The 13751-nt window shown below is 40.6% G+C and overlaps 1 protein-coding gene across 2 annotated transcripts in view; it reads right to left on the bottom strand.

Annotated features, from left to right (window-relative positions):
• LOC126387707 (actin-binding LIM protein 3-like) overlaps positions 1–9593 on the bottom strand; it is a 60210-nt gene extending 50617 nt beyond the window's left edge. For both annotated transcript variants that reach the window (XM_050040327.1, XM_050040326.1), the window contains exons 1-2: positions 9187–9593; positions 5567–5731 (exon numbers count right to left, since the gene is read on the bottom strand). In XM_050040327.1, coding sequence (XP_049896284.1) covers positions 5567–5731; positions 9187–9205 — 184 coding nt within the window. In that variant the 5' untranslated portion in view covers positions 9206–9593. The remainder of the gene's footprint in view (positions 1–5566; positions 5732–9186) is intronic.
• Positions 9594–13751: the final 4158 nt, after the last annotated feature.

The raw sequence follows: 13751 nt of genomic DNA, 5'->3' as shown, positions 1-13751 counted from the left end.
TGATCGGGATGGATGGATGGATCAAAGAGGAGGGGGAGTAAAGGGAAAGCCTAACCAGTCTAACAGTCTCAGTATAAACAGTACAAAGATGTGCCATCATTTGGATTTGGCTGCACTGTTTGCGCTGGAGGAGAATGTGGTTTTAAACAGTTAAGTCTTAACACTTGGCTTTCAAATTAATAAGTTACGACCCCATATTTGCATACCCAGCAGGACATGGACATAATATTCCAAAAACTGGCATCATTGGCTTTAAAACGAGGGCAGATTTATGAACGTGTTGCATATTTTATGACAGATTTTACAAGAGCAGAAAGATATTATTTGCAGAGTTGCATTCGTCTTGTGCCTGATCAGCCTTGAAAACTTCATCAGTATGCATGTGGTGTGCTTTGTTCTTATGATGCTGACAGAAAACAAAGTTTCAGTGGTTAAACTTTCAATTCGGAATTTCCAGTGTGATGTATTTGCTTGTAGGAACAGCTTGTAGGGGGGGTGGTATTACTGTTACTTTTATGAAAGATGTAAAACTGCTGCAGATGTTGAGGCAGTTGGAAGAAATTATGAGATGATGAAGCTGCTACTCTACCAGCAGAGACTTTGCCATATTGTTGGTCTATTATTTTATTCCTAAATAGCTTCTTGACTCTTTTTTTTTTACTGTATTATGATACATATATAAATAATGAGATATAAAATTACATATGAATATTAAACATTTATTTTTTATATTTAATTCAATTAATTTAATTTAGGAAAAATGGCCAAGAACAACAAAACATGGTGACTCACAGTAGGGACTGCAGCTATTAGATGGTGAATTAGGGTGCCTGACTATTGGGCCCCAGATAATCTCAAATGTATCATACAAATTGAGTTTATCGTATAAAAGTCTCTCAAGGTGAATCCCTGAGACTAGTTCCCTAAGACGCATTTTAAATTTTAAAGAACTATTAAAGCTTGTGTCCTCGTCACAAGGGCTTAAATCAAAAGGGTTTAAAGGTGCTGTATGAACCTCAAGAGAAAGACAGTTGATTGTTGAGTGTCACTCAAAACTTGTCAAATACACTTGGGGGTTGGTGGAGTAAGACCAAACCAACAACCCAACTGTATTTAAGTCTCCAGACACATGCAGCACTTTTAAAGCTTTCTACTTGGGTTTAATGTGATGCTTGTCCCAAAATCCAAAACACTACTACTGAATTACTAATGAAAACAACAAAGTAGCAGAGATATGCTAGCATCTCTGTGGAGCTGAGCTTAGGCACAGTGGAGCTTAAAGTGAAATGACAAGGAAAATAATAACATTCTGATGTTTAGTAGGTAATATTTACTGTTTTTACAATCTCAGTGCTTTAGCAGGTAAATAGCACTACACACAACATGGGACTGATGCCAGATAAAAGTATTGGACAAATTAAAGCTCTGACCTGATGATGGCACTAGGTGAAAGGTTAGTGTCAATGTCAATGCTCTTTCAATTTCAACTATAGGCTACGGATCACAGTGTGAAAGTGAACCACCACATCACTGCTGATCGCCACAGCACCAGCACCTCCGCCGCCAGATGGGCAGGGATCTCCAGGGAAAGTCAAACAACGCTCATCTGACACACAGCTGGTTGAACATCAGCAAAGTTTCCCTGCTTCCCTTCACTGGTTCCTGTACAGCAGGGTCTGCCTTTTTTTCACTGTTATAATCATTAAAAAGCAAAAGCAGCATGTGTATACATTCAGTAGGCTATATCTTCAGTAGCTAGCTAGCTAACCCTACACTTTTCAGGGTTTGATTTTGGTTTTGGAACAGGGAAGAAACGTATATCTTTTTCCAACCTCTCCAGGTAACGAGTATCATTAATACACGACGTGCCCCAGGCACAACATTTAGCTCCAAATCCACAAAACCAGCCTCAACAACAGGGATCAACAATGTAAGTAGGATTCATCCTCTGGGGACTACGAATGTCTGTACAAAATTTCACCACAATCCATCCAATAAATGTTGAGGTATTTCGGCCTGGACCAAAGTGGTAAGCCAACCAGCTGACTGTCATTGAATAGTATCAAGATCAGCAAATACATGATATTGAAATCATAAGAGGAACGTTTTTGTAACTCTCAAATATAAGTCTATACTATCCAAAGCCAAAACTTTTAGGCCACAGAACCTAAATCAGTTACTACACTACCCAACAAAAGACAATCTCAAATCACACACAGGCACCAGCACACAGGGCTGCTGTTTCATCTATCTCGCTCTCCTCATCTGTTTCTATTTCCGTTTATCCCAAATCTCCTCTCCTCTCCCAAAAAACAATCTCTCTTCAATCCTAAATAGCCCCACTAACAGGAGATTACACTGTTTACCAAACAAAGACGCATTGTAACTCACTGACATTCACAGCTACAAACAAAGCCAGCGAGACAAGAGAACGACAGAGAGGGGGAGGAGAGAAGAGGAAAAAATAATAAGGAGAAAAAATAAGACGCCTGTGTACTAAAAGCTGACATTTTGATTCTCGTTCACTTCATCAGCTGATGTCTACTCAGCCCACGGTCCATTAGCTAAAAGTCATTAAGCCTACTCTGCAAGATCAATTGTCCATAATAATAAATACTTTAATATCAAAGACAGAACACTTCCGTCAATAAGTCTAGCTGGTGTCCTGTCAGAGGGAATGAGTGCTCTGACTGAGCAAACAATCAGTCAGTTAGCCGATCAATTATTCAACCAAACAAACAATCAAAGCAGTTATTTTGGCTCAGGTTATTTTTAAGATCTGAAATATGGCATGACATAAAAACAGAAAGAAAACCCTCCTCTTTGGTGCTCTGTGGCTGAGAGCATTCAGCCGATGTTACTGGCAGATCAAACAGAGAAAACAGTGTTGTCGTGCAGCACGCTTTGGGACTGTGTGGGTCCCGGCCTGTGAAAGGAGGTTAGCTGGTTGGAGTCTGACTACGGGCTGAAAACCTGCTGACTGCACTGCCAGGCTAGCTGCTGACTCTAGACCTCTATTTGTGCGCTCTGTCCCACCTGCTCACTGGTGGAGCTCAAACATGCAAAGACACACGTGCTGCAAACACACACACACACTCCAAAACACTGACTTGTGTTTTCCCTCTCCTGAAACCTCCCATTCCATATCTTCATTTATTTCCAAGCTTTAGTTCCACTCACTTAGAAGGAATAGTCAGACATTTTGGGAAATATTCTTATTTGTTTTCTTGCAGGGAGTTAGATGAGAATACTCTCATGTCTGCATGCTAAACGTAAAGCTAGAGCCAGCATGCAATTAGCTTAGCATAAACACTGGAAGCAGGGGGAAATGGCCAGTGTTGTGCATGAACACCATTAAACAAGCTCATGTTTTTGGTAAATGGTGAACAAAAAGTATCCGTTTGCAACTAATGAACGTGAACGTTACTTTAACTCTTGCAAGAGTTAATGACGCTCAGTCACTGTGTTTAACGGCACCCAAGGATTTATGGGACTCAGCATACTTGTTTTGTGTCAAAGACTGTTTCCCTATCGATTTGTGTTTCCACCTGCCTAAATGTAAACTAAACCGTATCCCTAACTCTAACCACAGAGGAGGGGACTCCCCTTTGTAACAGGAGGGAAACACTATTCGACATGGGAGCAGACTTCGAGTCAACACCTGCGTGGCTGTAACTGGCAATTAAGACAATGCAGCTGCCAGTACTGCAGAGACCACTTTATATGAATATTTGAAAGAGTTTAATGAACAAATGAAATCAGATTCCACTGAAATAATCTCATATTTTTATGCAAATTCTGTCTGCAGGGTCTGGAAAAAAAAACAAAAAACAAAACAAGTCCGAATTTCAGCAACATCAGCAACAAGTCTGAAATGACACATTGAGTTGAAACATCCGACCAGTCTCGGGAAATATGAAAGAGTGAATGATGAGCGCAAGATTTTATAAAATAAAAAAGTGAATGAGTTCATTTTTTGGGATTGTGAACTTTTTATAATTTCAATATTGTGAACTATAAGTGGAAATTAGTTCATTTAAATCTGTGTGAACTGAACTTTGAGCTAGCTCTTGTTAATTTTGAACTTGCTCAACACGAGAAATAGCTACATTATTTACTTTTCTGATTTTGTATGGCACAAACAAATAAGATTCAACATAGCTGTTTCCCCCGCTTTCTGTCTTTATGCTAGGTAAATAAATTGTCTGCTCTCAGTAGCTTTATGTTTAGCACACAAGCATGAGAGCAGTATTAATTTGCTCATGTAACTTTAAGCAACAAAATAAATATACACATTTTTCAAAATGCTGAACTATTCCTTGAAAGGTATAGTCTCCAGGGACAAATTTCACTGGTTTGATATAACCATTGACGGTTTCAAATATATTAACAGTTACAGCCGCAACTGTTAGTTGATTATCTGAATTGTTTATCAAAAGAAAATTAATCCCAAACTATTTTGATGATAAATAGTAATAATGCTTTTCTTTGTTAACTGTAAAAATAAATGATGTATAATAAAGATAAAAGAAGCAATTTGAAGCTGTCACTTTAGGTGCTGTGAAATTGTGATGAGCATTTATCACAAGGTTTCTGACATTTTAAAGACTAAACGATAAATCCCTTAATCGTGAAAATAATTGTCAGGTTAATCAATAATGAAAATAATACTTAGTTGCAGCCCTATTAACATAGGAGGGAAAAGTACGGTTATGCATGTGACACAAAGTAAGTAAGTAAGTCAATTTATTTATATAGCACTTCTCACAGAGAGGACTCACAAAGTGCTTCACAAGATAAAATACAAAAAATACAATAACAGAAACAATGCAAAATACACAAAAACAAATAAAAAGACAAACATTAAGGAACCAAACTGTCTCTCAGGGACAGATTGCAATTCATCTCTTATTGTCATGGCTGCATTCATACTTGGCTTTTTTTGATAGGCAGCTATAAGATTCATGAAGTATGACGTGTAAACAGCCCACAGGCCTACACCACCACATACTGTACCTGGCTTACATGAGCTCTGATTGTTCCCTAGTGGATTTCCATAATTGTGCTGCAGTGGCTGCTGCGATATTAAGACACAACTGCCGCTCTTATGTTTAAAAGATCAAAGATCTCGCCACCTGCTGCTCACTGTGAAGACGCTGCATGTCACCTTTAGTTTCTGGTGACAGAAGTGTCCAATTACTGAATGTTTTCCTTATATAAAATGATTGACTTTGATCCCACTGGAGTCACAGATAGTTCAGTTTCTATTTCAGTGAAGCAATCACTGATTCAATTGTGCTGGTTCCTTCTTGTCTGAGTCCTGCTCGTTATTTAATATTTAATTATGCAAATTGATGTGGGTGGAATCCACACATGGAAACACACGCATTAGTCCAAGATAGAGAAATAAATGAATATGAAACGTGTGTGTGTGTGTGTGTGGGGGGGGGGAGAGTTGGGGATGGAGTGTGTGTATACATATGAGCGCCAAAGGAGGAGGTGTTAATGTGAAGTGAATATACGAAAGCATGTTTGTGTGTGTGTAGGTGTGTGGCGGCTTTCTTACCTTGGCAGGTGAAGCAGTGAACATGGAAATGAGTGTTTTTGACGCGCACCACCTCCCCGCGACACACTTCCCCACAGCGCTCACAAACGATAGGCGAATTTCCACGGCTGGAGAGAGGGGAGCTGCTGTTGTTGTTTCCGCCATAAAGACCTGACTGGTACTGAACTGAGGAGAGGAGAGGATCAAAAACATGTCACTTATTGTCATTTTGAAGGCCTTCCTTTGAACTGAATTCAAACATCTGATCAAAGCGATTAAAAAAAAAAAAAAAAAAAGTGAGACAACTGCCACGGAAAGATAAGGGATCTGATGCATCTTATTCTCAGGGAAGTGTCTTGTTACAGGAGCCTGTGACGGTTAAACATAAGCTTTAATGTATAATGAATCTGAAAACAGCTGCTCAGGTTTGTCTTATATATAAAGTAGAAATAAGAACCACAAGTTGACTTATTCTGAAACATTAGAACAGATGTTTGATTTGTTGTCCCCTTCAAAAAGTCCAATATGGCCTTTTCATCCTTGTGGATCAATAACACAAAACCCACAATCAAACAGATACACAACACAAACACAAACATTATCACACACACACACTTGACTGAAGGTTACAAGGAGACAAAGAAGGCTTGGCTTTGTAAGTAGTGGCGGCTCCTGGAAAGTCTGTTACTCTGCCAGGGAGATCAGCACGACCATTCATTACAAGGTGGAGGCTTAGGAGACAGACAGAAAGAGAGACGTGTGCAGAGACAGACATATACTAACTGAATGAGACACTTCAAGCTGCTGGTGGCCTTCAGTGTTCGATAGTTGTCAGGAAATATTCAGCTCCTCAGTTTGTACTATTGTTGCAATGGAAACATTTCACTATTGTGACTACTACACTTTATAAATTGCTTGATTAATTACTTCTCGATTCAGTTCTTCATGTTCAGTACTTTCTTTCTTACTCCATTTAAGGCAATCAGAGAGGACGCTCACTAAGAATTGCACTGCACATCATTGCAACTTGTGCACATGACAATAAAGCTTTGAATCTTGAAATACACGTGCAGAACACGACAAACACACACAGTATGAGAGACAAAGAAGGGCACGTGAGGTTGTTCTGGGATTACACCTCTTTCATCCTCGCTTATGAATCTGTTCAAATCCCTTTCAGAGACAAAAAAGTCCTTTCTTTATGCTTTCTGAAACACACACACACACACACACACACACACACACACACACACAGCCCTGTCCCTGTCATCAGTACCGAATAGATTCCACTGACTGACACTAATTGTGATCAATATTGATTTTGATTTCCCGTGACAATCAACTGAACTCTCTTCGGTGCGCAACAATCGGAGCAACAATTCTACTGTATTCCACTTCATTCAATTACATTACAGTTAATGCTGCTGCCTCCCAGAGTATTATGCAATCGCAGCACACACACACACACGTGCACACGCACACAACATGCTGGCAGGTTAAGCTGATGACAGCAGGAGAGAGACAGAGAGTTGTGGATCTATAAATGTTTTCAGGAGAGAGAGGGAGAGAAAAAAGAAAAAAAGGTAAAACTGGGACAAAAATGTTTCCCAACAAACTGTATTATCAGTATGTGTCTGTGAGCGTGTGTAAGTGTGTGTGTGTGCAACACAAACGCTGGCATTGGCTCTGTAGCCAGATGGCAGCACGAGGACTGGAACCACAGACACAGAAAGCCACCTGTGTGTGTTTGTGCATGTGTGTGTGTGTGAGAGAGAGTGTGTTATTTCTGTGTGTTTTTTATTGGTAGTAGCTTTAAATGTATGCTCTAGTTTATGTATTCGATGAAGGTGACAACAAGTGTGTACATGTAGTGTATGTGCTCCAGTGTGTGTGTGTATTTTGCATTGTCTTGAGACAACTGACCAGCAGCCAGGTAATATCCTGTGCACACACAGCCTTTAAACGTTGTCTACAACAGTGGTCCCCAACCCTTTTCTCAGGTGACCCTTTGACAAAGGTTACAAATTTCACCCTGGGGGTGCCCCCCCCCCCCCCCCAACAAACAGAGTGATTTTTTTCTGTCTCAGATGCTTTCATTTTGTAAAACTATCCAGCAACTCATCATTATAATCACCAATTAGAGAAAAACCTGAAAATAATTTGGTGCAGCAGATCTATATTTCACCTGATTCCCAAGTCTGTTAACTCATGACCCCTCGGATGGATGGAGGCCCCTGACCCCCATGTTGGGAACCAGTGATCTGGGTTATGGCTGGGTCAGCCAAACTCTTTTCCAGTTTTATCTGAATAAGTTGTAGTCAGGTGCAGTTTTCCAATAATCTGCATGAAAAAATATCTGAGTAAAAGCTAAATAAATTATATCCTGTTTGGCCACACCCGTGTAAGGTTAGGAACAACATCAAAACAGCTGCTGATAAGGTATCAAACAAAGATATCAGAGTCAATTTGTGTCACTGACCGTATGGTAGTGTGCTACAGGGAAGACAAATCATCTCAAATCATCAAATCATCAGCTCTATTTCCCTACAATTCTGCCTAAAGTGGCTTAAAATCTGCACTCTTTAAAGCTACGCATATTTATTCTGACCTTTGACCTCACGTATAAACAGCCTGGGTGAAAACCAATAAAGGTCTCCCATAGTGTGAACCAAAGCAGTCAGCCAAAAGATAATCCTCCTCTTTTCTGTGGGAGATTTTTGGGGTTACAGTCGCCCAGTCAGGGCCCCTCTGCTACGCTGACACGGCCGTAACTGCATCACAGCGTTGCCCTGCCAGAACCCTTATAAGGTTAAACATCTCCCTGAGGTGAGCAGTATAAAACTGAATGGCTGCGAGGAGGTGTGAGGAGCTGCTCACGTCTGCAGAGCTGGCCTTTTTATTTTTTTATTTTTGGAAAATAGATTTTGGGATTTGGTGGTTTCACATTAATGAAAAAGCCCGCTTCATGTGGCTCTATGTTTAGACACTGGGACATTTTAATATGTGCCTGGCACAGTGTCGACCAAAGATGTGCTGCTTTGTCTTCCGGCTATCAAAGAACAGCAGGCTTCTTTTCTTCTCTCGGAAATACATGAGCAGCTGTCACAGGCGCTCGCTGTCTCACTTGACTACTATTGATTCCTATAAGTACTGATTTCTCGCCAGATGAGCAACTTCTACATTTTTATTAAATGAAACGATTGATGAATTGATTGAGTCCTGCGACTGTGGGGATTTCTCCAGTGGAGGATCCCTGGTTGTTATCAAACCACAGAAATCTATATCAATCCACGCAAAGTGACAATGATGAAAATACTTATGAACGCTGTTGGATATCAATACATGACATCAGCCTCTGTTTCTAACCTTCACTGACAGACAGCTAATGACATGATGAAATACAGTGTCAATAAGTGTCAGTGATCAATAGCCTCAGTGAGGGACTGTTTATGTCCACTTCAGGTTAATCCCTCCCAGGACGCTGTGTGTTATTGATTAAGCAGAAAACACATGAACACACACATGCACGTGTGCACTTCAAACTCACCAGCACACACACTTACACATATGACACACACACACACACACACACACACACACACACACACACACACACACACACACACACACAGATTGCTTACCATTTGTCGGTCCACTCATGATGTGCAGAGGGATTCAAACAGCTTGCCTGGTCCTCAGAGTGTGTATCAGCAGCCGGACCGAGCACTCCTGTCAACTCTCTCTGTCCCTGTCCGACTTGAACCTCTCCCTCCCTCTCTGCCTCAGTCTGGAGAGGGCTTTCCCTGCTCCTCCCGGCAAGCGGATTATACTGCCAGGCGGCGGACTACTGTACCTCACCCTGCGTAAAGGCAGCCGGTTGAGGAATTAAATCGAAACTGACTCTACCGTCCTCCTCCTCCTCCACCTCCTCACGCCCTCAGCCTCTACCTCTCCCACCCAACAAACCCCAGCGGTCCTCTGGTGCGGTGCAGAGGCGTCCATCCCTCCCTCAGCAGTCAGTGCGCTCCCGCGGACGCCCGCACGCCTGTGCGCTCCTGTGTGAAGGCTGAAATGCTGGATGGTGAGTTTCTGAGGCTTTTCAACAGAGTCGGAGCTGTCAGAGCGTCTTTCACCGGGCAGGACGAGCTCCTCTCACGGTGCGAGAGCGCCCATCAGCGTCTGAGCTCCAAACTGCTGCGTAAAAAACACCAGTGAAACCTGACGTACAGCATGTGGCTCTGATGCGACCCAAAACTAGTTTAAGGAACAGGGGGGTGACATAGAGGCAGATTATGTAGAGTATTATAATATTTTATTGACAGATACATGGGCTTACATATAACTTTGGGGACAGCCCTGGCCAATATACCAAATAAACCACCCCAAAAGAAAAGTTATAATCCTAAACCTAACATCCTACTGAGGCAGAGAACAGAGAAAAGGAAATGTAACTAAAATGGCGGCCTCCTCCAACAGGGAAAAGGTAGGCTAACAGTTAAAAGTCCAGTATGTAGAATTTAGGGGCATGCATTGGCAGAAATAGTTTATAATCACCAAAAAATAAGAATAAGGTGCTGTCATCACCTTTGAATGAGCCGTTTATATCTTTATATGGAGCGGGTCCTCTTGCAGAGTCCACCATGTTGTTTCTACAGTAGCCCAGAATGGACAAATCAAACACTGGCTCAGAAAGGGCTGTTTGCATTTTCACACCTTGCCACACGAGAAGTTTCAGTTCTCCGACGTCACTGTTACATGCCACAAAATCCTACACACAAGATCTTTAAGATACAAGAAAAGAAAAAAAACTAAAAGAAAAAATAATAATAATTATAAAAAAAGTTGCACAAATGACTTATTTATCACCTGTTTATCTTAAATTGTTTAAAACTGTTTTATTAATGAACTCATATTTAGGGTTCATGCTCTTGACTCGATGCTTTGCTAAAGATTACTGTGGATTACTGTCACGTCTGACGCATTTCAGGATTCACCGTTTTTATGCTGCTGTTTCATGCCTTGTCAAATTTTAATAAATTAAACTATGAAACTAAGTTTGATAGCAAAAACACTAGCATTCTGGCATCAACCTGACAAGAACATACACTTAAAAGAAGACAAAAATGCTCACAACACACAAAAGTAGGCAGCAAAAGTAGCTCTCATGTGCAGCTCAGTGTTTCTAATAACCACCAGATAGACTGTGATTGGCTGCAGGTCCCCAGGTTCACCGGCCAATAGCACGAGGGAGCCGGGGCCCGCAGAGCCTGAGGAGCAGTGCAGCACATATTAACACATTTTATCACATTCACCTATGGGGGACTGTAACAGGCTCCATATGGGGGTTAATTGCCAGTAACTGCCTGTTGGGATTTTACATGAGACGTGTTTGTAATTTGATATTTTGTCGGTCCTATGTGGTATCAATGTAATATTCCTGTAATGTTCCACACTGGAAAGTATGTCAATGGCTCTCAATAGTCAGTTAACGGTGGCCTGATTGTGGGCCACTCTAATCCTATATGGTATTTTTATCTCATAGCTTGTCACTGTAATAATCGTATAATAATCCTACAGAGAATTTAGGAAAAATCCACCCTAAAATCTAATTTATATTGTACTATAATTTTTTGGCATGTTTAACAGCTGTTTCCTGAGAGTACTGGGTTTTGAGTTGATGATGAAATTTTTACTTAGTATCCAAGTAAGCTGAATTTTAACAAAAAACTTGCAGCTGTGCAGCAAAGAGCGATTAATATCAAATTTAAATTATTAAACAGTTTGTGGAGTTGTGCAGTTTGATGGTTTCATGTAGCAGTTGTTTCATTATTCACTGTCAGTGCCACATTAATCTGTTGTATCAGTTAGACTAGAATAGGCATCATGAGCCCAGTCGACAGAAGAAAAAATTGTTTATATTACATTTGCACATTTCATACACATCATATCAATGGTTCTAAAGTGACATATTATATGAGCTAACTTTGGCATGAGGACGTGGAGGAGATGTTGGATAGTGTGACACATTGGCGAGACGCCTGCCAAGCTGCACACCATTGTCTGAGACCAACAAACAACAAAACCAGTTGTGCTTTAGTGAGCCATGGCTGCGTTCCAGCGGCTTTTTAGATACCAAACATGGATGTTTTGTAGCGACCCATCCCTGTTTTTCAGCAGTTTTTAAGCATGTAAAGTGGTTGTTTTTTTTACTGAGAAGTCACTGCTTTTCCTGCCAGGATTGTGCTCTTCTGGTGCAAATTTCTTGATCAATTTACATTCAATCAAATAACAACAAAACATTTTACGGTAAACCTGGGTTGTTTTGGGGACCCCTGGGGGTCCAAGGTACTGGGACAATTGCCCGCTTTGCACAGATGGCAATCCAGCCTCATACCTGTCAATGAAACCTGTAGAAGCCTCTGCACAGTTAGTCTTCTGCACTTTATACTGCTGCAACTTTGTGCAGCTATTGATGCACTATCACGCACTTTAACATGCTGCTGTTTGTTTTTTTAACTGTGCTGTATTTATTATAGGCTTTTTAGTTATTTAATCATATATTGTAGGTCTATCTCAGATGTTATTTATTCTGTACGCTGCTGGACCCGGGTGAACCTCAGTGAACCTTGAGATGGATGACAGCGAGGCAGGAGAGATATTTACAAATTCAAACTCAGCTGTGCAACATTTTCAGAGTAACATTTGTGTGTACTTCCTTTCTAACTTTAGTCTGTGGTTATAGAGTGTGAACGCCATTGATGTATCAGTATAATATAACCATGTTAGTTCTGCGGCTGGTTACTGTAATGACATCACACTTACATTACAACAGGGATATGAGTCAGCGAGTCACAGTGACTCATGTTCTATTATAAACTCTCTCTACTCTGTAGTCTGACTATGGAATTGTTTCATCCAGCAGTCACAACAATCACAAGTCAAAACCAAACATGCAGATTATGCATTATGTGCGTGTTATGACAAAATCAGCTTGTAGGTCATCAAAAAATAACCAGTATCTAAAAAACTCTTCTTTGTCAGGTTATTTCTGTTACTTTATCACTTCCAGATGTTCACAGATGTTTTCATGTGACTGATCCTGGAGTTACAGATAGATGGATGGTTGGATAAATACATACATGATGACTGAATAGACTTCAGTTAACCAAAGTCAGCCACAGTGACTACTCTGAGCCAATTATCTGTAGCTACAAACATACACCAAAGGGTGGCAGTACAAGTTAAGCCAATATTCACAGAAACAGAGCTGCAGGAGGAGGAGCAACAGGGGAGGTGTTTTATTGTGTCCCATCACTGAAATGTCAAAATAGAAACCAAATAAGGAAACTTGAATAACTCAAACTGTCCATCCAGGCTGCACAAGGTGCATTCTGGGTCGTGTAGTGTTGTCACTAGCATCAGAAAGGAATGATTTTTATTCTTTACCAGAACATTAACCCACTGAAATATTATATATTCTGATAAATGTTCATTTTTCAGAATAATAAACTGACATATTGATTTCTTTATCACAAGTTCAAAGATTTTTTTTTTTTTTTTCCTTTTGTTCTATACGAGAGCCCTCTAACTACCTTTCCGTCTGTCCTGGCTCCCGTCCCTGTAATTTAAAACAATGTGCAGGATACTTCCTGCAAACATTGGCAAATCACTGACACTTCCTTCTGCACCAGAAGGGAAACCTTTGCTGCAAAATGAGATAATGTTCATTTCTTAGAATAATTAATAAAAGTGTGGAACATTTCTGAACAGAATCTGTCAACAACTACAGTGAGCACAAATCTTTGGCGTGTGTGTCACGAGTTCTGTTGTAAACATCAGCTACAGTCGAGATTTGATTCCTTCAGGATGATCCCAGCTGTATATATGTGGCCTTTCTGCTTCTAATACATGCTTACAGAATAACAGATTAAGGTCAGAGTCAGGTCTTGGCTGATGCCTTCAATCGGAAGGTGACTAGGGTCAGAAAAACAATATATCACTTAGAGTAGCTATTATTTTCAGTTTGTGTGTCTGTGGGGACATCCAGGTGTGATTAATGAGCTATTGTCAAATCAGTCTGCCTACTGAAAAGCATTAAGGACACAATGAGTTCCTTCAAAATAACATTGTCTGGCAACTGCAATGTGTGTTGTACTAAACCGTGTGTGTATGTGTGTGTGTGTGTGTGTGTGTGTGTGTGTGTGTG

Source organism: Epinephelus moara, chromosome 3 (assembly GCF_006386435.1).
Source record: "Epinephelus moara isolate mb chromosome 3, YSFRI_EMoa_1.0, whole genome shotgun sequence".
Taxonomy (NCBI): Eukaryota; Metazoa; Chordata; class Actinopteri; order Perciformes; family Serranidae; genus Epinephelus; species Epinephelus moara.
Note: the sequence above shows the minus strand (reverse complement) of the source record. Positions and strands in the feature narration are given on the sequence as shown.